The 26,613-nt window shown below is 44.5% G+C and overlaps 1 protein-coding gene and 1 long non-coding RNA gene across 12 annotated transcripts in view; one reads left to right on the forward strand and one right to left on the reverse strand.

Moving 5' to 3' along the window:
* The window catches only part of kn (EBF transcription factor knot), a 172,773-nt gene that overhangs the window by 130,117 nt on the left and 16,043 nt on the right, over nucleotides 1-26,613 (reverse strand). For both annotated transcript variants that reach the window (XM_084591566.1, XM_084591565.1), the window contains exons 6-7: nucleotides 23,269-23,342; nucleotides 23,143-23,211 (exon numbers count right to left, since the gene is read on the reverse strand). In XM_084591566.1, the coding sequence (XP_084447692.1) occupies nucleotides 23,143-23,211; nucleotides 23,269-23,342 (143 nt within the window). The remainder of the gene's footprint in view (nucleotides 1-23,142; nucleotides 23,212-23,268; nucleotides 23,343-26,613) is intronic.
* The window catches only part of LOC146206762 (uncharacterized), a 78,898-nt gene that overhangs the window by 12,010 nt on the left and 40,275 nt on the right, over nucleotides 1-26,613 (forward strand). The window lies entirely within an intron of this gene.

A 26,613-nucleotide genomic window follows, 5' to 3' on the forward strand; every position in this document is an offset into this window, starting at 1 on the left:
TTACCGGGTTTCACCCCGGCAGAAGGAAATATTGGCAACTGAGATTCAGTGGATGTTAGACATGGGGCTGATTGTACCATCCGAGAGTGAATACACGTCCCCCATCATATTAGTTGAGGCGCCACGCAAGAACCCTCGTCCATGTATCGACTACCGCCGTCTGAATGAGATCGCAAGTGATCAGAGCTACCCGATTCCGAATCTATTGCGGAAAGGGTTGAGGCCATAAGTGGTGCTCATTATATATCCACGCTGGACCTCACTAGGGGGTATTGGCAGGTGCCTCTGACCGAGAAAGCGAGCCGAATCGCCACTTTAATTTCCCCTCTTGGAACGTTTCGTCCTCTCGTCCTTACTTTTGGCCTCAAAAACGCGCCTTTTTGTTTTTCGCGTCTCATGGACCGTGTGCTGTAGGGTCTGGGGGACTATGCTCTTCCATATTTAGATGACATAGCTGTCTTTTCTAAGAGCTGGGAGGAGCACCTCTGTCATTTGAGGGATGTACTGACACGGTTACGTGAGGCAGGCTTGACAGTGAGAGCGGAGAAATGTCAGTTGGGAAAAGCTCAAGTGACTTACTTGGATCACATTGTCGGACGCGGTTATCGGCACCCGCTAGAACTAAATGTAGCGGCAATATCCTAATTCGCCAAGCCAGTCACCAAGACAGATATTCGTTCATTCCTCGGACTAACCGGATACTATCAACATTATATCCGCAATTTTTCCGAAATCGCCAGCCCCCTTACCGACAGTTTGCGAAAGAATGAACCTGTCAAAGTAGAATGGAATTCGGACAAAGAACGCTCTTTTCTGGCCCTGAAAGCGGCCCTGGCCAGTCAGCCTGTTTTGAGAACTCCAGACTACACGCGTCTGTTTGTGCTACAATGCGAAACGAGTGACCGTGGTATGGGGGCCGTCCTCAGCCGAAGTTTCCCTAGGTAAAGCTCTCTGGTTGGGCTCCCAGATGTTAACTGGCTACGCATATCATATATTTTTCTTTTTTTTTCTTGCGTAGTTGCTTTTTTTTTTTTTGTTGCTGATGCTGTTCTTACTATCGTTTACCTACCGCTCCACCTTAGGATATGTTCTCACAGGAAGTGGCCTTCTATGGCATCTTTAATGTTACGACATGGATCAAAATTTTAGCTAGCATATTTGCAAAAAAAATCTTGGTTTTTTTTTCCTTGTTTCACGGATATGGTCTCTTTTGGAAGAGAACTTGAAATTCTCTGGACGAATTTTATTTTGTTTTCTTTACTTTGAAATGGCAATCATTGTTATGAAGGCAGCCTGGCCCTTCTCAGAGTTTGTTTTGCGCTCGCTGCTTGCTGTGTTTTGGGCTTTGAGTGGCTGAGTCTGCTAGCGCTGGTCAACAAGGAAGCAGGAACCAGATGGCCGGGTTTGACGTGGCCAGACCGACCCGGCTGAACCGACTCCAGGTCTCTACGGGGTGCAGCGTTGGCTGCTAACACTACGAGACCTCTTCGGGCGGCGGACGGGCTGTTGTGACCGGAGTTCCGGCCAGACTCCAGCAGCTGACAATGGGAGGCGTACTTAGCGGACGCCGGCGAGCGACCGCGAACAAAAGCAGCGAAGCGGCGGCGACGGCAGGTGTTTCCGGCTGCGACGACCATTCCTTCCCTCCCTCCTCCTTCAGGATAGAGACCAGCTGCCCTTCGAGCCTTAATCCCCGTGGCGAGACGACGGCTACAACAGGGCACCTATTCTTGTGCTTAATGGACACAAGACGCGTCGCCGAGCAGCATTGACCCAGCTCGCCGAATTCTCGAGGCAAGCAGGTGACCCCCTTGGAATTTCGCGGGGTGAATGACCACCGTGAAAAGGCGACTTCTCGGACCATTTTTCCCTGGTACCGAAACTCCATCGCCCGCACAAAATCGTCATCGACATCAGAAGATTTGCCCTCGCCACCGGAAAATGTGCAAGGAGGTTCACCCTCGGCAGTGGGCGGCACCTCGAGTGATCCCTTGCCCCCACTGATTGAATAGTGTCGATGAACTTTGTTTCCCCAGCTAGGGAACTGGGGATAACAAACCATATTTAACTGACGGATTTGGTTTGGACAGATAGCTCAGTTTCCTCTCATGACTTGTACCCTCTTCAGCATGTAGAAAGTGTATATAAACGTTACTTTTTGCCTCTCCTCCCTGGCTGTCTTCCGCCTCGATGCATCGTCGCCTCCTGAGCCCGCTGCGGTGAAGCTCGCCCCCTGAACCCGACACACTTCAGTAGCGCGTCATATTTTCCGCGTTCACTGACGGCGATAGCTTTGCTGTTCCAAACTCGTCCTAGAATAGTCTACATAAAACACTTGCAATCTGAGACGTTTGCAATGATGTGCAATCTGAGACAACTTTCGGAAGTTCTTTGCAACGTGAGACCCAGAAATACCTGGCTAGGCCAATTTTCGCGCGCAAATAACGGTTTTATCAGATGAGCACATCGTTTGACGCGATTATTAAGCAGACACGAGGACACAGACGCAGACTTAAAAGAGTATCACTGGCACTTATGAAATGTTTTAGAAACAGTGATTATTTTGCAATTATAAATATAATACGGGCATTATGTTAAAAGTAAGATACAATGAGTATAGGGATGAGCAATCTAGCAGAACATTGAAGGAAACTTTTGTAAAAAATTGCATGTATATGGAAGTTACCAGTTTTATTTGCGAATTAGTCAAGTGTTCTTTATATAGTTCTTCTGTGTATAGTGAATAGATTTGTTATGAATGTATGCATGTTGGTGTTGACTTCATATCAGTGCTTTACAAAAGATTGTGTGTGTATGAAAGTATTTCATTGTGTTTTTGTGTTCTACTCCAGCACTGCGGCAGAAAACAATGTGAACTTTTATGAGCTGCGAATGCATGCTTGTCAGATTATCCCACTGAGTATTATCCCGCTATCCACCTAACCTGTAAAGTCTGAAGCTAAACGCGAGACCCGAGGATTTGTAGGTTAGGTGGATGGCGGGTTTGCTTCGTGTTGTTTCGTCTTGCCTAGCATTTATAGCTCTGTCGACAAGAACACTCACCATCTCGGCTCATTCGTGCCGTAGGCATAAAGACATATGTAATTCCATCAAAGCTATCATGCTGGAGAGCATTCTGCTTATGATAGTACGTAGAGTACTCGAGTAAAATCATCTTCAAAAATATATTGATGTTAATTTTCATCACAACCCGGATATTAAATAATAAAATTAAGAGCTGGACTGCAGACCACTGCACCATATAATAAAAAATATTGCAAGATAGATTATAACCTAAACCTTCCCTTGCGTTTTTCATTGAAATGGCAAGAAATAGGAAATTTATTTCATTTTACAGAAAACTACTTATAGCGCTGATAAGGTTTTGGATGTTGAATGAAATAAAATGCAACTAAATTCAGCGAATAAGAACTCAAATTTCTGACTCCTTAAGGGGAAGGTCTAAGCAATTCCATAGAATGAAACCATGCGCGGAGTTTTATATTTAATTTTGTATTCTTATTCTACGTATAGAAATACTTTTTAGTGCCTGGTATTCATGAAAAACTGAGTATTGTTTTTTAAGCGGTTTAAATGAAAATTTAAGAAGGTGATGTCTTTTTTTTTAATTCTAATCGAATTAGTCCATTCTATATATTTTTGTTAATTTTTACCAAATGGAAAGTAATATAGGAAACGAACAGAAAGCTGGAGAACTACAAATTTTTGCAGAAATAAAGAATGGCTGCAGAATATTGAGCTAAATTTTCAATTGCAAGAACATATTGGATAGTGCCAAAGTAGAGGGCTAAATATTGATAATTTACAGTACAAGCTCTCAGATATATAATAATATGCATACTTTTAAACAATATAATGGAACACGTGTTTAGTCCCTAACAATTCTGAGGTACTGAGGGTCCTTCAGGGAGATTTTAATAAGATTAGACGATACTTTTTATTTAATTGTAATCAGTTGTCCCTTTTTCGCAGTTTTAGAAAATTGGGCGAATTTGATGCGTTGTGAATAAAACACATAACGGTCTACAGCCTCAAATTTGCCTGAAATTAATAACATTGCCCCCGTAATCAAAACGAAAAGATTTAGCGGCAACTGAGTTCTTCATGCAATCGTTTAGGATTGAAAATCGACTCTTTTGCGTTCCTCCTAGAGCAATGCTTGCGATTCTTTATTAAAACAATTTCGGCAAGAAAAACGTTTTTAATAACTCTCATTAAAGTAAAATTTGCACAGATATATTCAGCAAAGCAATGTACGACAAACGTTTAGTGTGCAAGCAGCAAGGCTTCAAACTTACAACTTTCTGAAAAAGCAAAAACGGCGTTTTCCACCTTTAGTGATATACGATATTTTCCCGAGAAAACTACTGCATAACATGCGAAAATAAGGCTCATTTTGAGTCTAGACAATTGCCCACCACATATAAAGATATTATTGAAACAAATAAATTGTCCTGGGATCTCGATTACCGTTCTAATCTGAACATCTGAACATACCCATTATATAGTCATATATATATATCGAAACGTCTTCCAGCCCTGTAGACAAATTAGCACCCTTCTCGCGTTTATAACTCGCACCCTTCAAAAAAGGTGCATTTTGGTACTGTTTTAACCTTTGAATAGGTGCAGCAAGCAACACAATACCCATCAAAAGGGCGCATCAGTACCTTAAAAAACCGTTCCTGGAGGGTGTGAGTTGTAGAAACGGAAATGCACATTTAAGCGAATCGCTTTCTGCCCTTCCAGCCATGTGGCAAAAGCTCCCATATAGCATGGCTCCTGGCCCCAACACCTGAGGGGCCCGCGCAGGTTCACGAACCAAGCCTCAGCACTTTCGGTCCCGCGATTTCGGATTTGAGGGAGATTTTTTTTTTTCTTTTTTTTTTTCTGGGGGGGGGGGGGTTGCTTTTATTTGCTACACTTCTTTTTCTATAAATTGTACTGCGCACTTTCAAGTATACTCTTACAGACAAGATAGCCAGTAACTCGGAATGGTTTAAAAACCTCCGGAGTTGCCCTTTAACGTTAAATGTTATTTTTTCAGGCTTCGTAAACAGCAGCAATAAAAGGCCTGTTAGTTTAGCGATACGGGCAAGCCATGCGGGAATAACACGTATAGCACAAGTTAATGCAAATATACAAGTCTCTGACAGCTGCACGTGCGAGTTTCCTTTTTATTTTTCTTATTTGTGTTCGCGGCGGACTGTCAGGTGGGGGCACACAACGTACACCGGAGAAGGCATGCACAAACTGGAAGCATATACGTATATATATATATATATATATATATATATATATATATATATATATATATATATATATATATACATAACTCCGCGAGGTGCCTTTGAACAAGAACCCCGACTAATGTCCTCGGCGTTCGCTGGCCAGCCTAGCTTTCCACGCCATTCGCGGGCGGAACTCCAATGGTGAACCCGTTTTCGCGTCTATCTGGGCGCGCCAGAGACGCCGTCACGGGACCTGGCTGCGCCACCGATCCGCGTCTATCGGCGGCGCGCAGCGCGCTCCGCACCTGTTAATCTCGGCGCACCCGCGGTTGTCGCTGGTGCGTGCAAAGCGGCCGCCGGGGTCCCGACCCGCGGTCACACCCTGGCGCCTGCCTGAGTCACGGCGGCCTCTTGCGCGCGATAAGTGACGCGCAGCCTCGTTTTGTTGCGGCCAAATCTCCGACATCCAGTACCCCGCTGGTGGGCTTCATGGACCCTCAGCTTTTCATGACGGAATTTAGATGGGAGAAGACACGAAATAAATCCCTCGTTTAAGCGCCCTGAGTTAAGGCTGTGTCATCTGTGGAATTAACCAGTTGGTATGTACTACATATTGGCTACTTGTTTATCGCCTTGAGCAATGTAGCCGGAAGCATGAAATGATTTGCAAAAACAGTGTTGGGCACTCCAAGGTGGGTCACGCTTAGTTTCTGGAATGCGTTTCGGCCAGGTGTTGTGTTTATCTAGCACAGCATTCATACTGTTCTTCTTTTTCTTTTTTTTTTGGCTTTTAGCGCCGCGGTCTGATGGCTGTTTGCATTCGCGAAAAATTATGTGAAGCAGTCGTTTGATATGTATATATATATATGTATATATATATATATATATATATATATATATATATATATATATATATATATATATATATATATATATATATATATATATATATATATATATAATATGTGTGTGTACCTTTGCAGAAGAAGCCTTTGAATGTAGCTGGCGCATGTCTATCAGGGCTGTATCACCCATGCATTGCAATATAATCAAATGCGAATCAGGGAACACAAGCTTCCGGAAAGAGGCTTATACCATCCACGCGCCAACTGCTGAGTAAGCCACGAATGTGTTAATTGAGGAGCGAATAAGTGCTCACCAGCGCACAATGCACATTAAGAAGGAGTCCATCGCTCACATTATTGCCCAGTGAGGGAGGGAACAGTCTCCCACAGGTTCGCAAGTAGATCTGCCCGTTGTAGCTGATCTTCCTTACTGCCGAGTCAGTCCTTTTAGCTCCAGCTTGTAACACGAAAACGAGCACAGGGGTTGCGAAACTGGAAGCTATTGCCGTTTACAGAACTGTCACCAAACGGATTATTCCGCGCTGCTTGCCTTAGTGACTCCGACGCTTCTTGGCTCCACAAAGCTTTTGCTCGATCCCGGCCGATCGCCAGCGGCAACCGCAGGAAATGTACGCAGACGCCACGCATTCCCCTGTCGGCAGTTGAGACGCGCTAATAGACGTCGCCGCAAAAGCACCAGCCAATAAAGCTAGTTGGTGGCGTCTAATAGCAACGGAAGGACGACAACCTCCGCCCCATGCATGTAAATTCCGTCGCCTTTAGCACCATGTTGCGTTTATATATATTGGCCTGCACTCTTTACATGCTGGCCAGTTGCGGCAGTCTATTTTTCTTAAAAGGGAATGACTAACGCAGTTCGGGTGCCAACTGGGTTCTTTCTTCGCTCTCGCCGTTCCCGTCAGCAAAGCTCTAAAAGGCGAAAGAAGCTTGCGACGTGTCAGCCAGGCGCTTAAGTCCCTAATCCGAGCACTCTTACGAGGCGAGGAGATAAACGTAGCCGCAAGGCCACGACGCTCAGTCGCTTTGCAAATGGTCCTTTTCTTTACTGCCAAAGTTTATTTATTTATTTATTTTTTTTTTACGGGATTACGACCTTTATAAAAATAAAGAACAGAAAGAAGACGTTTTTAGAACGAGGTTTCGAAATTCCTCAGTGGCAGTTTCTTTGGGCGGAAAGCAAGACAATACTTATTATTTAAAGAAGGTGAGTCTTAGGAAAACGATATAGAGCAGCCGAAGCGGAATTTAAAACTTTGTTAGAACGCTTTCTTCTTTTTTTCCTTTTTTTTTTTCAGCTTGCATTTTTCATTAAACGCGAACAAGTTCTTGGCTACGTATCACGCAGCAGCTATTGTTTTCTGAACTTGTAGATTTACCAATCAATTCTCTCGCATTGATTGAATGAATTCAGTTGATCAATAAAATACACTTGAGTGAAATCAACTTTGAAGATTCTGCGTATCTGAGATTAGACTGTCTTCAATTTGTTTTGTCCTTTTTACCTCGGACAGTATGGCCCGCTACGTTTGCAACGAAAGCTTAACTACCCCACCTTGGGCCAAGGAGACGGCTGACGTTTGACTTCAAATGTGCCAGAGGACAAAGTGCGGCACCACCTTTGACCTTTGATTGGAGATGTGCCTATAAACAAAGACATATTGGCACCTTTTTAACCGAACCACTACCCCTGCGATCCCCTGTCAAGCGCGCCAATCACTATACTCCACGCAGAGCTCGTGAGAAACAGATAACATATCGTAATTTTCCTCGTAAGGATGATATGATATTTTCGCTGCAGGTAGTGATAATGATATATCGATGGTAGTAGTGATGACAATGACAGCGCGTTTAGTTGATAAAGCTAACCGATGAGTAACAAGAAACGTAACTAATTCTATATTTATAACGAAGCTTTCGCTGCGTCTGGGTTTAGCAGGGTTCAACCACAGCAGTGGTTTTGCACTATATAATACAACGGTGTTAAATTTAACGGAGCTTTAAAAAGGACGGAGTGTCTAGCTAGACCCGCAAAACTACCTGAGGGCTGTTGAAACTCGCCTGGTTTCCAACCTTCTTTTTACAACATTGCGTAGCTTGTAAATATTCATTTGCTAACTTTTGAATTATTGGCTTGAGGAAGAAGGCGCGCAAGTTGTAGAGCAATGTGTTGTAAACTCAAGTATTTGCACGGTATACGTTCTTCCTAAAGGACAGCTAACGTAGTAAAAACGCTTCCATGTCGAGAGAATAGACCTTTGCGCGTTGACTCAGCAAGAGATGTGGGCGGCAGGTTACGTGTCAGTAAATAAACCTGCATAAAGTGAAAGCCCTGCAGCGAGCTGTTTCCGAAGGCTATTTCTATTTATTAATTGACGATTTGCACCTGAAAACAAGTTAGCTAATTTGTCATTACCAGTAAATTAACTTTGGAGAAGGAAGTAATAGTTGAGTTTTACTGGCCTAGGAGAAGGTGACAGTTAAAAAAGATTCGTTACATTTAGCTGGGCCACCTTGCTATATATCATGCAGTTGCTTCAGCTAGGCGCACCATTACTTCTTTCAAAATAGGTTTCTTATGGTAAAATTATGGTATTTCCGGCATAGTAATTTCCGGCATAGTGTTGGCGGACATCATAAATCGGAGGAGTTGTGCCAAATATACGCAGCTAATTAACTGAATCATATTTGCACAACAGGAAACAATCGGTTTATTTAGAGAATGAACACTCCTTCGTAACAAGTGCTATCCCTCAAGAAGCATTTTATGTCCACTACTGTGTAACATGTATGTAAACGATATTGTAAACATAGATATCAATGTCCCTTTTACTGTATGCGCTGATAATTCGCAGGCTATAATGACCTAATTTCAAAATGCAATAATTTATTAGATAAACTACGTAGTTGGTCTATTGAAAGTTCACTGAAGATTCAGTTCAGTTCAGTTCAGTCGTTCAGTCGTGCCCGACTCTTCGTGACCCTATGGACCATGTCACGCCACGCTTTCCGGTCTCTCACAATCTTCCTAACATCACATATCTTCATCTGCAGTGCCTCGAGGATGCCATCTAACCATCGCGTTCGCTGCCTACCCCTTCTCCGGCGACCCTCAACCTTTCCCAACATCAAATCTTTCTCCAGCAACTCCTCTCTTCTCATCAGATGACCAAAGTAGCTGAGCTTTAACTTAAGAATTTGATCCTCCAATGAGCAGTCAGGGTTTATGGTCGACAATATCGACTGATTTGATCTTCTGGCAGTCCAAGGAACTCTCAAGAGTCTTCGCCAGCACCACAATTCAAACGCGTCAATTCTTCGGCGGTCAGCCTTTTTCACAGTCCAACTCTCGCATCCATACATCACAACTGGAAAGACCATAGCACGAGTTATACGGATCTTGGTTGGCAGACTAATGTCTCTGCTCTTTACTAGGCGGTCAAGGCTAACCATTGCTCTCTTTCCCAGAAGCAGGCGTCTCCTAATTTCATGGCTGCAGTCTCCTTCCGAGGTAATCTTGGAGCCCAAGAAGAGAAAATCTGTCACAGCTTCCACTTCTTGTCCATTGATGCTCCAGGACTTGATAGGGCAAGACGCCATGATCTTTGTCTTTTTAATGTTCAGTTTAAGCCCAAACTTCTCACTCTCTTCTTGTACGCGCATCAGAAGTCTTGAGTTCCACTTCACTTTCTGCCATTAAAGTGGTATCATCCGCATATCTAAGGTTGTTGATACGTTTTCCAGCAATCTTCACTCCAGCTGAAGACTCGTCCAGACCGGCCTTCCTCATGATGCACTCTGCATATAGGTTAAATAGGCAGGGCGACAGTATGCAGCCTTGCCTCACTCCTTTCTCAATCGGAAACCAATCAGTAAGACCATGCCCAGTTCTGACTGTGGCCTCTTGTCCTTCATACTGGTTCCTGAGGAGACAGATGAGGTGAATTGGAACTCCCATCTCTTGGAGAGCTTGCCACAATCTGCTGCGATCTACGCAGTCGAACGCTTTCGCATAATCAATAAAGCAGAAGAAGATGGGTTTCTGGAACTCTCTTGCTTTGTTCATGATCCAGCGAAGGTTGGCATACTGGTCTCTAGTTCCTCTACCCTTGCGAAACCCAGCTTGCACGTCCGGAAGCTCCCGATCCACATACTGCTGCAGCCTACCTTGGAGGATTTTCAACATCACCTTGCTAGCATGCGAAATAAGCGCGATCGTGCGGTAGTTGGAACAATCTTTGGCACTGCCTTTCTTTGGAATGGGGATGTAAACTGACCTTCTCCAATCCTGTGGCCACTGCAGGGTTGTCCAAATCTTCTGACATATTGTATGCAGAATGTTAACAGCGTCATGGTTGAGGGTTTGAAGCAACTCAGCTGGAATGCCATCAATTCCGCTAGCTTTGTTCTTAGCAAGGCTGGCTAAGGCCCATTCAACTTCACTCTTCAGGATGCCCGACTCGAGATCAGTAATCACTACCGTCTTATGTTGGGTTTGCACATTCGGGTCCTTCTTGTACAGTTCTTCTGTGTATTCCTGCCACCTCTTCTTTATCTCTGAGGCTTCAGTGAGGTCCTTGCCTCGTTTGTCCTTTATCACACCCAGCTTAGCACAGAAGCTTCCTTTGATATCTTTGATTGTCTTATACAGAGCTCTTGTGTTCCTTAATTGGTTGTTGTCCTCAACTGCTTGGCACTGTATGTTCAGGAAGGCATTCTTATCTCTCCTTGCTATTTTCTGAAAATCCGCATTGAGAACCTTGTATCTTTCTCTTTCCCCCATAACTTTTGCCATCCTCCTTTCCTCAGCTATTTGCAAAGCCTCTTCGGATAACCAGTTTGCTTTCTTACATTTGTTTTGCTTTGAAACTACCTTTGTAGCAACTTCCGGTATTATATCACGAACATCAGTCCACATCTCTTCGGGCTCTCTGTCTTCTAGATCTAATTCTTGAAATCGATTCCTCACTTCCACAGCATATTCTAATGGAATTTGATCCAGATCCTACCTGAAAGGCCTTATAGTTTTCTGCGTTTTCCTCAATCGAAGCTTAATTTTGGCAACAAGAAGCTGATGATCGGTGCCACAATCGGCCCCAAGCCTTGTTTTTACTGCTTGTATAGCGCTTCTCCATCTCTGAAGAATAATCTCCAAAAAAAAGCAATACTTTTTCGAGCCATGAATAAAACCATCAACTTAACATAGCCTCTTCGTTACGCAAATCGGTATATCCAGTTAGTAAGTCAGCCCAAAATCCTTGGTGTCATTTTTTCTGGAAACTTAGCATATCACCAATCTTTGCAACAAACTATCGACTGCAACAGGAGCGCTGATCCGATGTCGCGATTTGTTACATGCAACAAACGTTAAATTAAAAATATACAATGCGCTCTTTCTGTCTCACATAAGTTACTGCATGCATCCTCGTATGGGAAACTATACGAAAGCTAACATCACCAAACTATAATGCCTTCAGAAAAGAAATATTACAGTGACAAGCATAGATTTTCTTCAAAACAAACTGCATTCCGAAAGTGCATTATTATTTTGAATCTTAGGCTCATTTTATTTTTCCTCTCACGTCTTTAAAAATTTTCAAAAATTAATAATTTATTTATTTATTTATATTTAAAACATTTAGCGTGGTTGGTCCCAAGGTGCCGCAATAATTATAAATTTCAGACATTGCAGTATATTTTGCCCCATACCCTTAATAAATACTGAATGATAAAAAATCCCACCTTAAATGACATCCGATAACTTTTCCTAATTATGGAGTGTGCTTTTGTAGTATTATAATAGGGTTCCGTAGACACTTTCCGTATACTAGATGAGAATTGTGTTCTAGATAATTTACACCATTTTATATTGTCTCGCGCATTGCACATTTCGAGCACATATTGCATTCTCATTCGTCAAACTGTCGGCGGTTGCGATTTTTCTATATGCACTGTTATGCCATTTCGTTTTGTTTTTGTACTGTTGTTTGTACTCTGTAACTCGATAATTGCTGTCAGATACCATGCTTTTTGTTTCTGCTTGACTGTTGATAGAGTTGTACCTCCATCTTCCAAATGATAGGGTTCCTCGGCCTCGTCAAGCTGTTCTAATAGCTTTTAGCCGTGGGACCCTTCCAGGATGTTTTCTGGGCGAATAATGATATGAAATTACAGTTTTGGCGAGCCACATGACCTTATAGGCCTCGTTAAACCTCGGCTGTAGAGCAGCGCAGTAAGAGTGCGACGAGAGAGAAGTTACATGGAACGTTGGTTTTGATGGGTGAACGTGATTTTTGAACTCACCAGGAATGACAACATTTGGCTGCGGCACAGCGCAAAAAGAAATCGCGTTTCCGAAATTTTAAAATTAGATATCGCCGTAATAATGAACAGCCGCAAATCTCTAATAGCAGCCAGACGTCTGTCTCTAATAGGAAGACAATTTAGTTCGCTATCAACCCATAACAGAATTGAAGGCATTGAAAACAGTAGGCCAGTTTTAATGCGAAAGCATTTCTTTCCTCATCAGTAGCGTGCGCAGAAATTAACTATCCGCGGGATGCGTGACCAACAAGCTATGATATTTAAAAAAAAAAATCATCTTCCCCTGGGAATCGAACTCCTACCCCTCAAATCCCCAGCCGAACACGATAACCAACTACGCCGTTTTTTTTATTATTATTATTATTATTGCATTCAAAATATCGAATATTTACGCAAGAACCCTTACCCGTAATTGACTAATTTAGCATGACAAATATTTCAGTGTTATTAATATTTCTATGTGCGAGAGCCAGTTGGGCAATGGATCCAAAAGATTGATAATTTCACAATACCTTGCAATGGCTTCCTTAAAGTATTCCCACTGGCCGTGCGTCATGATATGCGTGCCGAACAGCCATCCTACTTCTCCATAGACTGTGCAGGCCCAAAGTCATTACGAGATAAGGAATACCGTCCTCGTTTTCAATCGGGAAATACTTGATACCGTGAGGGTTAAGCGAAAAATCTTTCTTTAGAGCCCTTTGGGGGACGTCCCAGAAGAAAACTGCATCATAGCAGTCCTAGAAAACATGCTCAATAGTTTCACCCGTTTTGCATAGTAGAGAGTAGCTCTCCCAAGCACAAAAATCCCTTTCCCTTGCAACCAAGTTTTAACAGGTGAAGTCCCGTTATGTAATCTGAAAAACAATGTTTTGGCTGCAGGAGTAATGCCCATTTTTTAACTCGTTTTAGAACAGCTTGACCCGGGCCTGCACTGTACATGGTATACTATGCGATGGTGGAGGGAGCAGTGGGTAACATGTATTTCTGCTAAGTTCTTTCCGTGTCACGAGACTAAGATAATTCGATGAAAACCGTGTATAAAGAAAATGACAAACTTTAACAACTTTTCTCAAATACCCACGAATAGCTCCTTCAATGCAGTGGGTTGTAACAACAAAATCAGGCAAAACTCATGCCCATTCCCAACTGAATAACTTGCAGCACGTAAAAAGGGGTCCCTAACATCCGTAACGAAAATAAAAGAGCGGTTAGCCAACTGCTGCACAAATGAGTGGCATAAACCTCCAGTGCGTGTACACGCTCAGGTTGGTTCGACTTGCGTTTCCCATGAGGAACCGCAGACGAATACTCCAAACACCCTATCCAACGTTTATACGTTTAGACGGGAACAGCGTAGCATTTGAATCGCAAACCACGGCTTGCTGACCAAGAAAATACTGTAAACTGTGGCAATTGTCCAAACTTGAGAGGATCAATCCACCAAATCCTGCAGTTTTTTCTCCCAATTCTGCAGCCTTATTTTGCCAATAAGGTTATCAACGTAAGATTCAAGAGGGATACCTAAATACTTAGGTGCTGTTGTTGACAATACATGGCCGAGGACACTCGGAGGCCATTCGCCAGGCTGAAATACCAAGCACTCTCCCCAATCGATCGCACCATCACTTACTTCGCAGAAAGCTTGAACTTTTCTGACAACTTCCAAAATGATTTATAATTGGAGCAAAAAACGACAACATCATGAGCGTATGGCAGAACACGAACCTCTACTTTGTATAGTAGAAATCGTGTGAAACATTGGTTATGGGTGATACTTAAGCAGAACGGTTCGATATACAGGTTTTTTTGTTTTTTAGAAGATCCAAAATTTTTAGAAGACATTCGCTAGGTGGAATTTATCCCTGGGTCTATATTGGAGGCTATGATGGACACCAAGTAAGACGCAAAGGAACCCAATTAGCGCGCTAATAAATAATTTGGTAATTAACCTTTTAAATTTTCACTATAGGGGGTACCCGTGTAGGTCGAAATGGTTAGGGGAATACCCCAAGGTGAAGCAGATTTGTAATAAGGGAGTGAATACTCACTGACATCCACCCAAGCACAGCCATACGGCTACAAAGGAAAGCGCTTTCTCAGACACAGTTGAAGGAAAATTCATCCGCCGCTCGACGCGCGTTGACTGCATGAGTACGCGAATCGACGCGGCAGAGGTCAAACCGGAGCGTCACAGGCTATTCCTCATAATGCAATTTTATTTTAATGAAATCTTCACGGTCATACTGTTTTGATGACCAACTCCAGTTCTGCAAATGCAACGTACACCTAAAATGAAAATTAAGAAATTGATTACCGTATGTTATTAATTAGCGAACTAATTGAAGCACTCTGCCTCTTACCTGGCGGTAGCCCATGTCCCCCAATAATAACTTTAAAGCCAGTTACATTGTCTTAAAATTTTTTACCTTCTAAAAGAACGTACGCGGTGTATGCAAAACAACAGCGGTGAAAGAGGCACCCTTGGGGCCGTTCTGTTCCCAATCATTTTGTTCACAATGAGGCGTCCACTATAAGGTGTGTTCTAAATCCACACCATTGTGAACTGTTTTTCATTGACGAGCTTCAGCAAAGGTCGGAGAATATTGTGAGGAACAGAGTGAAACGATTTTTCCACTTGCATCATTAAAGCACGTGCCTGCGTAGCATCACACAGAACACTACGCAGCTTCTGTATATTTGCAGGGCGCGTGAGAAATTTTCCTTGTTTAGCGCTCCTGCCAAATGACGATGCAGTTAGTGATAATGGTGGTATAGCGCTGACATTGACGGTGTATTTAGTTGATAATGATGATAGTAACGCTAGTAATGATGATGATGGAAGGAAGGAAAACTACGATGCACTTGGTGAAAATCTTTCGCCATTTCCGCTCTTAAGCAGACTTAAGCGCAGTCTTGTCATTTTTTTCTAAACTCTACAGATCACCGCAGTGATTGGAGATATCTAACGTGCAATCAGGCGCGTAAAAACAGTTGGTAGCGAAACCCATGCGCCGCAGGTGCAGCCGATCTTGATGACGGTGAACGCGTGGCCGGATAAAGGAGGCAGCGTTCCTGTGCTTTCGGTCCCTGCCCCTGCAGCGAGCGCAGAGCAGAAAGAAGCCCTATTTAATTAATTACTCATTAATTAATTGAGTATCGAAGCGACGTTATTTGTATTATACTCGGCTAAGAAAAAGTTTTTGTTTTGTAGCGCAGGTTGTACTGCTCGTCACTCATCGTTTGAGAGGCAGAGCAACCGTCACTTTTCGGCTCTCGGTCGGTCGGTGCTTGTTCCGACGCCAGTTTCCGTATTCAGTGTGTCAGCGAGACTGTGTGATACGTGAAACAAGTGCCAGATCGAGCCGTCAACCAATCTGTCCGCTGTGCGGCCGCATACTGCGCCATGCTTGCAAAGGAGCGTAATGAAAAATTACACAAGTGCGCCCAAGTCTGCTTAAGTGCAGATATGGCGAAAGCCACTTTACAGAACTCTTTTCACCGGTGCATTTTCATCCATCACTAGTGCTACTATAAATGCGCCGTTATTATCATCGCTACTATCATCGTTACTATCGTCATTTGACATGTTGGCATGGAGACACAATTGCGTTGTGCATGGCGTATAGTTGGTTAGCGGTGGTCGGAGGGACTTTCTGCGCGCGCACTGATGCGAAAAGAGGTTTCAGAAGGAACGCATCCTAGCGAGCAGCGGTTGTCGGAGCTGTGAATTCATCACAAGCCTGCTGAGGCCACGATCGCGAGTCAGGCCATTTTCGCGCTTGGTGCAGCCCACAGCGGTAGCATAATTTTCTCTCTCAAAAAGTTCCAAAGTGAGTATTTTAAAAAGCTTCCGCCCTCACATAACCGCATCTGCAATGTCTTGAAGCAATTTATTTAAACAAATAGGATTATTTTTTTTTAATATCAAGGCGTAATATGTGTGATTTTGCCTGCGACACTCTTCTGCCTGTATGCTCTTTTTTTCCTTTATTGTCGCGCTTTCACCTAGTCTATTGACAATTTGCTACTAGCGACACTTATTTGTGAAGATTACGGATATTTATTCTTTTCATTCTTTTCCTTCTAAAAATATTTTTTGTTAAATTTTAATCAATGCTGCATCATTTTTTGAGAACCGTCATGTCATTTATGTGCGGGAGGTCCCAATTCAGTCCCTCACTATGGGACCTCTTCCTGGATACTCACTGAGTGTATCATGTTCGTGAAGAAAATAAACTCACGTTCAAAAATAAAAAAAATAAAAATTCCCTGCGTCTACTTTCTTACGCCTCTATAACAAATATATTTCAAAGTGTCAAGTATAAAGTAAATGGCAAACCCGGTTGGAGCGCTTTTGAGCGGGGTCTTAAAAATTGGGGGACACAAAAGCTCCTTGTGGTGCAATTGCGGATATGGTACAATCGCACATGCACTTTGCTATATGATACTGATCTCTTGATTCTCTGTGATCTCGTACATACATACAGTTCTATAGGTAGGTGAAAGACAAAGCCCACGTTCCTGCATGGCTTTGAAGTAGCGTGCTTGATGTCCCAGAGCGTTCGATTTCCGTTTCAAAGGCGAAGCCTGTGTTAGCAGAGCCATGTGGTCTCTTGAGTTCACACAGCCAGCCAGAGGAATACTCATAATTTTTCACAACGTCTGCCGAAATGGTGCTCTCGCGTTAATATCGGTCTCATCTAGGGCGTTACGCATTCCCCATGAAAGGTTAGGTTGTAACAGCTTACGTCACGAAACCATAAAGAATGTCTCGATGTATTGTTTTGATAGGATCGGAGAGTTCGCTGTTCCAGAGAAAATGAGTTACAATTCTGGCTTGGTTTGTTGAAAAGTACTTCCGCAGTCACAGCTTGAGTTGTTGAAAAATTCTTCAATAATCGGTATTTATCATACCAGCCCGTATTTGAGCAGAATTTCAATCCACGTGGTAGGACACTTTTTTTTTTTCTCAATGGTTAAGCGTCCGTTCAAGAGGTGAATAATGTAGTGGTGAAATTATGAAACACCCAGTGTTTGATTTATTTGGCTGAGATGATATTTGGAGCGTTGCCTGTATCGGAACATTGCGGCACGAATCGGCCGTAAAATTGGATAGAAAAGGTGGTGACAGTCCAACTAAACTCTCACGTATCGGTTGATTTGGTAGGAGCAAGGGACGGCTTTTAAACTTGACTGCCGCTCTTCTAGGAAAGGACGGTCTATGACTATAGAATAGGGGCGCACACACACACTGCGGGGAGCGGACTTGGCAACGTCGCGAAAGCCACGGGGGCCATGTTTTGGTGGCAATATTGTTCTGCTTAGTTACGTGATCGGTTGGCTGTCGTGGTGGGCCAAGGTTTTGTCAAGGAAGACTTCATAGCTCTGAAATTCTCTTCTCCGTACAAATGTCTACAGTTTCCCTGGACTGGAAAGCAGCAGTGGTTGAAGGTGTAATGTTGGGCTACTCTTTAGAGTGATAGCAACGATTTTTCAAAGTGATCTTAAAAGGTCTACAGTAATACCTCACGTTGCGCTTAACTGGAAGAAAATCTCTATTGACGGGCTTAATTAAATACAAAAGAAGGGTGCCATATCTGTTTCGATATATAATTCAAGTGACAATTGTGCATCTATGAAAGATCACTGAACGACGGTTGAGGGGAGCCTTAGTTCGGAGGCCGAGCAACGTTTCGACAAGCTTGTCTGACGTTAGTGAATAATTTCCCTTAATTTTAAGAAATGTACAGCATCGCGTCAGCCATATAAGCGGGTGACCTTGCAGCCTGTCCTGTCTTATCTGCTGCGCTGAGCCACAGGGTAGCCTGAGGTCATAAACTATAGTACCAGTGTCCTTCCCGGTGGAAGGTGCTTGGTGGCGAAGCGTCGCGGTTTGGTGCAGCTGCAACCAATACATTATATAGAAGCGTCTTCACTAGTAGCATAATTATAAAATGTGTACATAATGGGTTTATTGCTATGACAGTGTATGCCCCTTTTGGCAAACTAGAAAATTCTTAACAAGCTCATTTTTCAACAGGAAGTTGCTTATGAACATGCGTATAATCGCAAGTTATTGTTTTAACGCGACATCCCGGAGGAGAAAAATCAGCAAAAAGGCGCCGCACGTGGGGCAAGACGACCCTCGGAGAACTCTTTCCTGCGCTACGGGCTTTGAAAACTCGTGAAAAGGATTACGCAAAGAAAAAGAGAATAGCGAATAAGTGAGTGAAGGCAGTAAGTGGATGTCTTAAATTATCATGCTTGGAAACGAGTACATTTTGATGAGGATCCGCAAGAGATCAATACTGCCTCGTCAGGCCCAATGAAAGGCGGAGAGTGGCCCCCGTGTTTCCTGCTATTAACTGTCAATAACGCGCATCACTGGTTGTTAGTGACCGAAAGGCACACCGTAAAAAGAAAAATTTTATTCGCGTTACAAGATCGAACCAGTCCCATCAATATATTTGGAGTATAATATTTCACAATATTTCATAGTTGCCTCAGAAATATGTTCTGAGTACGTGCGTTGGAAGAGCCGTGTTACTTTACGAAGCGTATATTGTGGTGCTTAGGTGTGGAAAACTGCAATATCTTTATAGGGCTGCATCTCAGACGTTGCGGGATTGAGCTCAGCTTGATCCCGATTCCGTAGCTCTCCACTCATAGCCGATGGTGCTTTTAGAACACAAAGGCACTTATTAATTTGTATACCGCCTTTGGCTTTCCTCTCAGGCTTTAGATATGCATTTTGTAACAACGGTTCTTCTTCAAAGCATTCCTGTCATTCCAAACTGGTATTGGTGCACGTAGAGGGAGACATTGAGGGAGGGGAACAACCGTCTGTAGAGAGTTGTAGTCGAGTTTGTTTTTATATATAGAGCAGGTGTACTTTGTGTGCTATCATCTCGTCTTTTCGGCCGCGCCATCACTCGCTCAGCATGAATAAGACTAACTCGCCTAAACCTTTGCCCATCTTAATACGAGCGAGCTTATTAGCGACTGACAATCGGTCAAGGCTGACCGTCAGATACCGCGAGCCATTTAACAGACGACACGCGCTTAAAACTCAGTTTCGATTTCAGCGTACTCTTTCCTTTCTAGCTGCGCAGTATGATTTCGGATAGAATACACATCTGACAAGTTCACCTGATGCAGCATCGTGATAGTTATTTTCACTGGGGGATTTAAGACGGAATTAGTGCTGCAGTAGCTATTAATAATCGTGAACTTCTATAATAATTATTATAACATTAAAGTAAATATTAAACAAAAAGCACAGATACTTCCTTGAGGTACCTGGGAATGAGTAGGTTAATTATCTTTATGATTATCACAATACCGAAATCAAAAAGAATATAAGCTTTGATTAGGCAGCACCCTTGAAGCCGAATATTTCAAGTTCACTTTTTTTAGAGAGTGCTCTCCTTACTGCATCCAATGCCACAGGAAAATCGGTGAAAACGCTTCGGCACATTGTATCCTGTTCAAATGCTTGTAATATCGATGCCATCCCTGAGGTGCAACTTTTAAGCGACGCACCTTTTTGTAAACCGAACTCACGTGTTATTTAATTTTTAAAGAAAGAAGGCAGCCTTAATGTTGTTCACTTTTGGGACTTTTTTTGTCGAAATATGTCATAAAAACAACTGTAATTTTTGTCAGCCGCTTGCGATAGGATGTTTACAACAGTAGGTAGTGGGCGTGATCAAAGACCTCGGATCTAAAACGTGTTTTATTGGACCGGTTCGCAAGTCGTCAATGTCGTAATTTACAGAACGGAGAACATACTATAGAATTTTTCAAACAACGCTCTCAATTAATGCTCTGCACTACAATATCCCGTTAACAGCGCGGATATAGCATGGGACGGCACATTACCTTTGCTCTTTGCTTGCCCGAATTGAAATCACCGTTATTTATACCCTTGGCGTTTTCGTGTTCTGGTTCACCAACTTCTCAAAAGCTAGTTATAATAAACGCCTGGTCCTATAGAGCACGATACAACGCGAAAAGCATTGCAGTTGGTAGCAGCACCGCGGCGTCCTCTCTTATACTCCGCTAACCAATCATAGTAATCACAATAGTAGATACAAATCAACTTCTTATAGTATTTCGCAAATCAAAATGGTCGCGCTTATAATTTTGGCTGGTTTCCTTATGCTTAGGCAACAAGAGAAGTTTTTTTGGTGAACTATACTTTTGTCAGGAAGGAATTGTTTGTGGTGGTCCCCGCACACATAAGCTGTGTCCGGCTATATATAGCTAAAATATGCGCTATCTTACCTGGACCTTCCTACCACTGCAGCTTTCGAATGTATCCATAATCGCTCCCTTTGTTCCAAACTCTGACTACTCATATAGCTCGCAAGTGTCCGATGAACAAAACAACACGAAGCTTTCGTGGCTCTTTTCAAGACGACATTTCACCTTTGCATACTTGATCAAGTTGTTCGCAGTGACAGAAGCATCCTTTTTCCACATTACACATTTCTCAGAGTGTCGATTACAGACCCTCTGCTGCCGAAATACAACATAGAGCTTGTCTTTTTATAACAGACATATTTTCTTCTAATGAATTCTCGTTTTCCCCATTCACCTCTCGTTGACTTCTCCCGTGTCTTCCTTGATTTCAGTCATGACCCTGTCCTTTTTACTGCTTGCCTTTTTGGACGGAGGACGATACACGGTGAACGCTCTCAGCAGGCTAAATTTTATTATTTTTGCCAATTGCTACTGCTGAGGCATAAAATGATCGCATTTTTATTACCAACGATCAATAATTAAACACCCGATTCCCCAATGCCTATTCAGGTTGTAAGACCGTTGGCTTCCTTCATATGCACGCTAACGAGAAGGCAAATACTTATGCAATATACTTACACAAGGTTCAAAAGGATGGAAGATTGCGCTGCTGACGTTTAGACTGAGTACCAGACTTCACAGAGCTACGACATTGCTCCAGACCAGAATGTTTATAAACCGGTTGCTAGAACATTTCAACTGGTGGGATAATATATACATATATATATATATATATATATATATATATATATATATATATATATATATACACACATATATATAGTTGTGTGTGTGTGTGTTTGTGTGTGTGTGCGTGTGTGTGTGTGTGTGTGTGTGTGTGTGTGTGTGTGTGTGTGTGTGTGTGTGTGTGTGTGTGTGTGTGTGTGTGTGTGTGTGTGTGTGTGTGTGTGTGTGTGTGTGTGTGTGTGTGTGTGTGTGTGTGTGTGTGTGTGTGTGTGTGTGTGTGTGTGTGTGTGTGTGTGTGTGTGTGTGTGTGTGTGTGTGTGTGTGTGTGTGTGTGTGTGTGTGTGTGTGTGTGTGTGTGTGTGTGTGTGTGTGTGTGTGTGTGTGTGTGTGTGTGTGTGTGTGTGTGTGTGTGTGTGTGTGTGTGTGTGTGTGTGTGTGTGTGTGTGTGTGTGTGTGTGTGTGTGTGTGTGTGTGTGTGTGTGTGTGTGTGTGTGTGTGTGTGTGTGTGTGTGTGTGTGTGTGTGTGTGTGTGTGTGTGTGTGTGTGTGTGTGTGTGTGTGTGTGTGTGTGTGTGTGTGTGTGTGTGTGTGTGTGTGTGTGTGTGTGTGTGTGTGTGTGTGTGTGTGTGTGTGTGTGTGTGTGTGTGTGTGTGTGTGTGTGTGTGTGTGTGTGTGTGTGTGTGTGTGTGTGTGTGTGTGTGTGTGTGTGTGTGTGAGCAAGAAGAGCAAGAGACATATTTACCGACGTTTCGATTTTGACGCCGATAATAAAAAGTGCCAATTTTCTTCATATATAGAGAGCTTTCTCTGATCGCGTAACAGCACACGCAAAGTGGAACAATGAGAGGCTACCGCAGTCAGAGTGGCCGGCACATTTTAAATTGCCCAGCACTATCAGCTTAAGACCGCTTGTTCACTATATAGCCTGGGAAAAATCTCTTTCTTTAGTTGTGATGCACGGTAACTATTCCGAACTACTAATTAGGCATTTCATAAGTCTTGTGGAGTTAGACTAAGTTCTACCGTAGTAAATAACACCATCGCCTTTCCGCACAGCAGCGGTTAGCAGGACGATATTTGCCAGAAACCATGCAGCGCTTATAATGTCCATCGTCTCGTGCCAGCTATGCGAACACCCACTTTAGCAGATCCCAATTATTTATTTATTTAATTCAAGAGAGACTCATGTTCAGCATCACTCTCTGTGGGGCATGGAGTGGGGTGTTTCAACCCTCGTGCCATGTATATAGATCGCGTACTGCTAGGTGTCCATGTAACGGCTCTATTTTTACTTTCAGATACAGTGTACGCAGTGAGATGAACTGCGGTTCGAAAAACGTGGCTGACTAGAGCAAGCAGAACGGTGTTTTTCGTGCGATACTCGGCGCAAAAAGGCGTCGCAGGTGGAAAAGGCGACGTTCCATTTCAGGAGGCGGAATAAACGTCCCTCTCGAAGCGCGCGCACCCCCGCGGAGGGCAAGCGGCGGGGGAGCTCAGCCGCCCCAATCTGGCACGCGACCGGCGTGCGCCGGCGGGGGAGCGAGCCTCGTGTGACATATGGAGGACAGCGCAAGGTGGCCACAAAGGGAGCGTCGCTGTTCCCCGCAATCCTGCTAACGAACGGTGTAATGGGGGGTGCCGGGCGGCGCTTTAATGAGCGCAAACAGACGCGGGCCATATGGCTTGATTGGGCGGACAGATGGCACTCACCTGTCGATGATGACCGGGTCCGAGGGCGTCTCGTTGCGGTTTCCGCAGCTCTTCTTGTCGCAGCAGCGACTGCAAGAGAAGGTCACTCGGCGACGGCGCTTCTCGAGAGCACCGTCGTGCACTCACCTGCACATCACCTCGTGCGTCAGCAGCACCCGGCACATCTCGGGGTTCTTGTCCTGCCCCTCGTACACGATGGCCTGCGGCGAGGCGCGCCCATCTGTTACGCACAAACGCGAGGAGGGGGGGAAACTCGAGCAGATGGGGGACTCTCTTTCCATCTGTCGCAAAGAGGATCGAGCGCGTCCCACCTCCGGGCTTATCTCATTCGCTTGATGTACTCGGGACCCGCGATTGTCTTTCTTTTTTTGGCTCTCTCTCGCGGCGTCCCCTAGGGACCTGCCGCCGGCTCCCCTGGCACGCGGCCGCATATCTGATGACCGCTCGGGTAACGAGGCCGCTCGGGGCCCAGCACGGCGGCGTGTCGCTCCGTGCCGGCGGCTTAGCTACGTCAACGCACGCTCCCGGGGTTTGGCCTTCCGCGTGCCTCGGCGTACCGCATCTCGAGCGACGCCCTTTTTTCGTTTCTCTGCAGCTTCGGTTCATTTGAACGGCGTTTTCTCTCAAGTGAAATCTCCGCTATTCTAGGACGCAGAAAGGTCTGCCGTTGGCCGAACGCACCTGCTTCGTCGGCACCAACTGCAGGGCGGGAGTTATGCCTTCTTACGCCAGCATTCTAGTAGTACCCATTGCCGTTGGTTACCGAAGTGAAGAACAGGCCTGTAGAAAGCACGGGGTGCTTTTACTGGAGTAGGCTACATCGCATCACCGCTGGAAGGAAAAGTCCGAGGGTCCTCTCACGGCGACATGTTGACGACTTTCTGGCGTCGGAAAACGCGATCGTTTCCGGGGGGCGCCCACTCTCCCGGTGCAATAATGGCCGATGTGCTGGGCGCCATGATGGCCCCGGGAACAAGTTTTTCAACTTAAGCCTCTTCTGCATCCGGCAGCTCTTCCTTGACAACGAATCATCGTGCCCGCAGTTGTGTGCGGGGGACTATGCTTCACTGTCAACAGCCGGGGTGCAATGAAGAGGATCTTCCGCGAAGGTGCCTTTTTTCAAAGCCTGTTCGCAGTCAAGTTGTTTGCTGGCCGTTAATTCGGGGCCCTGCAGAGGCCCCCTAACAAGGCGCATGTCTCCTTGTGGCGCGCGTCACTGCCTATCGATTGCGGCGCGTGGCGTGCCCCAAGACCGTTGCTAGCCACCGGGTGGGCGGGAGCGCCGTCCGTCCCTGGGGAGAGCGCGGCGCCCGCCTCCCATAGATTGGCCGCGGGGATGGCCTCTCTCCAGCCGGACCCCAAATTGAGTTCGCGGGCTGCCCTCAGCGTGACAACCGGCGAAGAAACAAGAGGACTTCCGCCGTCTAAATGTGAAACGCGCCTCCGCTCGGTAAGGGCTCCATTTCTAGTGCATTCGAGTTGCGCAACAAGTTCTGCTGTGTCCGCAAATAGGCGACGCCGTGTGCGTGCGCTAATAACGATGAGCGTCGTGCCGCTAAACCGAACTTTTGCTTTCAGTCAGTGAGCCCCATTAGGTGAAACTGAGGCCACCTCATTACCCGCACTCGGTCGCCGATTTGCCAACGTTTGCTCCGCAGGTTCCCAGAATTTTTCTTTTGTTTCAATAATACATGGCAGTAATTGAATTACAGTAATGAAATTACTGTAATTTGATTACTTTTTTCAGTAATTTGTAATGTAATGAATTACTTTTTTGGTTCAGTAATTTAGTAATGTAATGAATTACTTTTTGGTAGTAATTTCGCAGCAAAAGTAATTAATTCCTTTCGTAATTACTTTTACCAAAGTGCGCCACTACTCCTTTAATAGACAACAAAGTAGAGTGTCGCGAAAGCAGGAACGACATGCGGCAAGCCGAAGCCTCCGTAACGGTTCGGCAGAATGAGACAGAATTGAGCAGAACAGTGCGTCTGAGACCTCCTGTGTAGCAGGTTCACAGTGCGGCTATCCCATCGCCACTATTCTCCAAGCAGCAGGATCCAAGGCTCCAAGAGAATGCTGAAGGGCCAGATGGTGCAAGAAGGCCGGAGTTTAAAACTAGTTGGGAGCTCGGCGCAGTGGCACTCCCTGTTGCGTCGGCTAGAGCACAGTGGTGCTTGGTTACACTCGTCACCACGGGGCGAGGGAGGATCGGGGTTGGGGGAGATAGGCGGAAGGGTCCATGGCGTGAGCCACCGTGGCTTGAGCATTACTGAGCAGTGAGCATAAGGTGCTGACTTCGATTCTCGGGACTGCTGAAGCAATAAATAACCTAGCTTCTTCGGGCCTTCAAATGGTGGAGACAGCTCCGGGCAAGCAAGACGCTGGGTTGGCCGGTCATTTCGCAATCGCTCGACCATGCTTCTGCTTTTTTTTTTTTTGGCTCTTGTCTTGTTTTGGTAATGGCAAGTGGTGTAGGAAAGAGGAAAGGAATAGCTCTCTGGGATGGAATTTGGCGGGAAAACGAAAGAATGTGCGTGCTTCACGTCTGGAGAACACGTTGCTGTTTTGTTTAATAGCTTTACTTAGTTTATGCATGGACGGAAGCTAGAAAGTAATTTAAAAGTAATTGAATTATTCAGTAGAATTAATTGTAAAGTAATTTCATTACTTTTTGGGAGCAGTAATGAGTAATGTAATTAAATTACTTTTCTGCGATTTTCAGCAAAGTAATTAGTAATGTAATTTAATTCCTTTTCAAAAGTAATTTTGCCATGTATGGAACTTTCAATGCACGTTTAAAATGATATTTTCCCGTCAAACGGCGACGTTTTGGAAACGCCATGTTATTAAAGTGCTTTCGAACCCTCGAAGCTCCGCTGCAGTAAGCCTTGAGGCGCAGCAGAATGCAGCAGAGCTCCACTTGTGCGGCCGTTCGAATGGCATGACCCTGCACGTTAGGTAGCCTCCCATTATCTGAACTCGATTTCAGATAATTTCTTTTTATTCTCGCATGAATATTTGGGTATTGAGGCTAAGATGACGTATAGCGAAAACATTACTTGGGCGTTGCTTAAAGCGAACAATCGAGTGAGCAGATGTCCCCAGAAGAGCAAAAACCGGATGAGTGAGGGTTTTGACAGTGGTCGCAACAGTTGGAAACTACTTGCGCCTACATAACGGTCGCGGCTTTCATAAGCTGGCCATGACGCACTCTCACACGGAATAACAGTCGCACCCAATAAATTCAGTGCCCCTTCACGACCTGGCAATTTTGGTGCTTAGGTGGGCACTTTGCTGGGCAGCAGGTAAATGCCCTCTTTGAAGCCAGTTGCACATGCAATAGGCGTTTTCTCCGAACTCGCGGGCTACAAAGGAGGGCTGCAGAACAACGACTGCCGCTGCTAATTTGTGGCGGAAACCTTTGTCAAGCGGTTATTTTATGTTCTCCACGAACATGAAATAAAGAGC

This window comes from Amblyomma maculatum, chromosome 1, assembly GCF_055883805.1.
Source record: "Amblyomma maculatum isolate TAMU_Amacu chromosome 1, ASM5588380v1, whole genome shotgun sequence".
NCBI lineage: Eukaryota > Metazoa > Arthropoda > Arachnida > Ixodida > Ixodidae > Amblyomma > Amblyomma maculatum.